General features: G+C 40.0%; 1 protein-coding gene across 1 annotated transcript; it reads left to right on the top strand.

The window, feature by feature from the left end:
• The first annotated feature begins 334 nt into the window (after positions 1-334).
• LOC147693394 (olfactory receptor 56A4-like) lies at positions 335-1,291 on the top strand. Its single transcript, XM_086935958.1, has one exon. The coding sequence runs from the start codon at positions 335-337 to the stop codon at positions 1,289-1,291; it is 957 nt and encodes a 318-aa protein (XP_086792084.1).
• The last annotated feature ends 3,251 nt before the right edge of the window (positions 1,292-4,542 follow it).

Below are 4,542 nucleotides of genomic sequence, written 5' to 3'. Positions count from 1 at the left end.
CAGCCAATATTGGGGGAATGTACTGGATGCAGGAAACTGACTGCAAGAAGGAAATACCTGCTGCTTGAGGATCATGTCAGGCACTGGGAATAGACGCAGTGTGTGGGCAAAGGCAATGTTCTGTTGACTGGCTCCAGGGCATGCCCAAAACTACATTGTGCTCCCAGTTCATTCTCATACAGCTGAAGGATGTGCCTGTGGACATTGCAGGTGGTATGATTAAATAGGGACATGTATTCTGTGAATGTACATGTGGTTAACAAAAGTAATCTAATAACTTTTTTTTTCTATTTCAGATTCTTTCTATAGATGCTGAAGTACGGGTATTTTAAGTATGGTTACTCCCAACACCACCATTCAGATTTCAACCTTTGTGCTGATCTGCTTTCCAAGCATTCAGAGCTGGCAACACTGGCTGTCCATCCCTCTGATTCTTATTTTGCTACTTGCTGTTCTTGCCAACATCTCAATCCTGGTGGTCATATGGAGAGAGCATAGCCTTCATGAACCCATGTACTATTTCCTAGCCTTCCTTGCCATTTTAGATCTAGTTTTGTGCATGAGCAGCAACCCAAAGATTCTGAGTATCTTCTGCTTCAACATGAGGAATATTAGCCTGTCTTGGTGCTTGTTTCAGATGTACATCATGAACAGCTTTGTGGGAATGGAATCAGCTACCTTTCTGGTAATGGCCTATGATCGCTACACAGCTATTTGCAAACCTCTGAGATACTCTTCTGTCATCACTGGCAGGTTTGTTGCAAAAGCCCTTGTGTTTATCCTGCTAAGGAATGCACTCTTGTTTCTACCTCTGCCAGTGCTCGCAGCCAGACTTCGATACTGCTCCAGAACAGTTATTCAAAATTGTATTTGCAGCAATCTTGCAATAACCAGCCTTGCTTGCGATGACATAACCATTAACAAAGTCTACAAGTTGGTTGTTGGCTTTGGCCTTTTAGGAAGTGACTTTAGCATCATCTGCTTGTCTTATTTTAGAATTATTTGGGTGGTACTAAACCTTCAAGCAAAAGGAGCTGGAGCAAAAGCATTCAGCACATGTACCCCTCATCTTATTTTGATCTCATTTTTTTACACTGTAATGCTGGTTTGGATTTTCACAAACAAGATGGAGAAAGAAATTGCTGTTGATGTGCCTATACTACTCAATGTCCTTCATCTCTTGATCCCACCTGCTCTGAACCCAATTATTTATGGTATGAGGACCAAAGAGATTAATCAAAGCATCATGAAATTTCTAATTAGAGGTCAAAGGTCTAAGAGGGAAAAGTGAGCCAAATGGACATCTGTAAGAAATTAGTCTAACATGAAGAGCATCAACCACTTGTCGAGAGGACTGATAATTCATCTGATCTCATGGAAGATGGCAGCTTAAAACTCATCCCTCTCAAGAAATCTTCTTATATCTCAAGGCGGGTGGCTTGTGTAGCCTGCAGAGATAATTCATTATAGTGCTGTCATATTATAGCTTGATGGGAGTCAATTTATGGGACCAACTCATAGAGATTTGTGTGAATGTGCATTGCTCCTACCTTGCAAGAAAATTGATTTGCAAACCACGCTCAGGATCCACACATATTACCTTCCACAGATTGGATTTACGTCTGCAGCATAAACATTGATGTAAATCTTCAGCCAGGAACTGTAAATTGGGCCTCTCTGTACTCTTGGCCAGTGAAAGGATTTGCAGTTCATTGCATCTGTAGACAGTTATTCCGACAGAGAGTGGTATTAAGTGAGTTTTCAGGGTGATATAGTATTTCATGAGATGTTAGAACAGAGGTTTATCAACAGTGAAATTTTTTTCCATGAAAGAGTTTCGTACTCGGTCACATAAGTGTTCTCAAGCTGGCTGTATAACTGAGGAAGAATGGTAGAGCCACACTTTGCTTGCCTATGTTGACCATAGAGGCAAAAACTTAATGAACATAGGAACCAGACCTTGCATAAGGAACTTTACATCACCGGCTCAGCTTATCACATGCCAATAATTTGTGTAATGCTTTTTGAATTCACAATAGCACACAATAAAGTCTAGTTCCTTGGGCTACACTTAATAGCTTTATCTGTATCGTTTGCACTTTAAGGTCTATATTTTTTTGTTTATTTGCTGACTTTTAGTTTGATGTGTTTTATTAATGCTTTCTTTGCTTACTTGGTGTTATTGAACCAAAATAAAATATTTAATTTAATTGAATTCGCCGTTGTTACATGCTTATGGAGTGCTTGAACATATTGTATATGAACACCAATTTATCATCCAGGATCACTGGGGTTATTGAGAAGATGTGTTTCTGCAGAATGGCTAAACTGAATTTGATGTATATAGCATTTTCCCATTTTGTGATAAAGATTCATGCAATATGTGGATGCCTCCACCACAAAAGTGCAAACAACATGCACACAAATTGCCCTATCATTTTCAAACCATCTTCACGCTGGACCAATGCATGAAAGCCGTGTCACCTTCTGACAAAGCCATACTGGAGCATCTGAATATTGTGGAGGCATTCTCTGCAATCTCCCACTACATGTTAATACACATGTTCATTAACTGCAGTTAGGGAATGGTCTAACTTTATAGATCTCAGACCCTTATTCCATAGTGTTTAATATTTCATGGAATTGACAACAGTAGTCGGCTAGACTTCATAAGAATGAATTAAAAAACCTCACCTTGCTTCATTACACGGTGGGGAAACAGAACAATAACGTGCATGAATTATTGAGCTTCCACTACTGGAGGCAAAACTACATCTGCTTCAAAGTTCAGTTTAGTGTAGCATAACGTGCTAGCCAAGGTCTCAATGAGTACCCAGGATTCTTACAAGTTCTGACACAGCACAATCAATGGTTTGTGTGAGGAATATGGGTGTATTATATGGTGTGGTTGTGTGATCTCACAGTGTAATACATTTACCAATACTATGAATGGAGAGTTTGTGGACATTTTTATTACAATTGCTTTGCAGATAATAACTTCAAATTGGAAAGACACTCTGCAGATCACATTACAGTCACATACTTGACAGAGCATATTCAACTTCTGGGCAAAACACAATTAGGAGAGACATCTTGTGGAGGTCTCTAACCTCCTTTTTTGGTTACACACAATTGAGGATTATCTCATGAAAGCAGAACATTTGATCTCCCTTAGAGTCCCTCAACTTATTTAGTGGTTGTTTAATAACTTAGTTAACATTACTGATGGTTTATGTACATTTCCACTAATAGTTCTTTTTGTAAGACTCTCTCCTATCGTTCTCTTTTTCTATCCTCTCTCTTTTCTTTTTAAATCATAAAACACACTTAAAATAATTTGCACCTTTTGTATTAGCAACTTAAGTTTAATATTGATTTTTGTTCTTGTCAATTGTGTAATCTTATTACTGTATATGATGTCATATGGATTTCTTAAAAAAGCATTTTTCTAAAGTAATAAATACACTTACCAAACCCTACAGGACTAGTAGGTTTTGTTTGCAAACTTTTACCTTAACTCAAAGTAGCTGTGGCTCTAAACAGCAAATCCTACAAAAAGAAACGTGTAAAACAGTTAAACTGCATCAAACCAATTGAAGAAAAAATCGAGACGTTAAAGAAAATGACACCAATATTCAACAAATAGACCGTATTTTTATGTATTTTAAACACCACTATGATAAAGATCCACTAGAGGGTTTTGGAGATATAGACTTTACAAGGTATAGCAAATAAAAGCATTTCACGTAGCAATGAACAAGCACTGGCAAATTCAACACATTTGACACAGAAACCTTTTCACCAAATAGTTGGACTAGTTTTATTATGGTCTGTTAGAGCCACTGTAGGTGATTAACTCCAGTAGGTAGCCAGTCATGTGGACCAGAAAGTCCTCAGAATCAGTTACCCCCCAGATGAAGCAGTCTCCACGGAGTTTCAGGAAAATGTTCCTCTTTCCAAGGAATCCCTACGGAAGTGGTCCTATGGCAAGGGATGAAGGAGGCTGAAGATGCTCAAGGATGCTCTGAATGCGATGCAGTCCATGGGGTTCCTCCTGTGACTAATACTCGATCCACAAAGGAGGTAGGGCAGTTCTGGTCATGGGGTCCACGTCCCTCTAAGTCCTTTCAGTGTGGGTAGATGTCCTGTCACCAGTCGCCAGGTATTGCGGTCACAGCCAAATCCTTCCTTGGGTGATAACTGAGCTGCTGGGTGACCAAGCTGCACTCCAATGACTCACCCGGGCTCATCATACTATGGTGCAACTTTCAGCAATCGACCTAGTCTCTGGTGCTGCATGACAGCAGTTGGCGGAGATCTAAATGTTTTGGGCTGCCAACTTGCCCAAGCAGGCTTAACAGCTGTTGTGAACAAGAGGTCCACCCTATGGCCCTTGAAATCTCCTTTCTTTGTCTGGGATCCAGAGACAACTTCTTCATGAGCGGGACACAGCAGACACAGTTCCTCTTCTTTGCTAGCCACCAGGTTCAGCTGGTGCAGTCCATGCCAGTGCAGAATATTTTTGCCGGATCCACAGTGCAG

This window comes from Lissotriton vulgaris, chromosome 8, assembly GCF_964263255.1.
Source record: "Lissotriton vulgaris chromosome 8, aLisVul1.2, whole genome shotgun sequence".
In the NCBI taxonomy this organism is placed as follows: domain Eukaryota; kingdom Metazoa; phylum Chordata; class Amphibia; order Caudata; family Salamandridae; genus Lissotriton; species Lissotriton vulgaris.
This window is presented reverse-complemented; position numbering and strand designations above follow the sequence as displayed.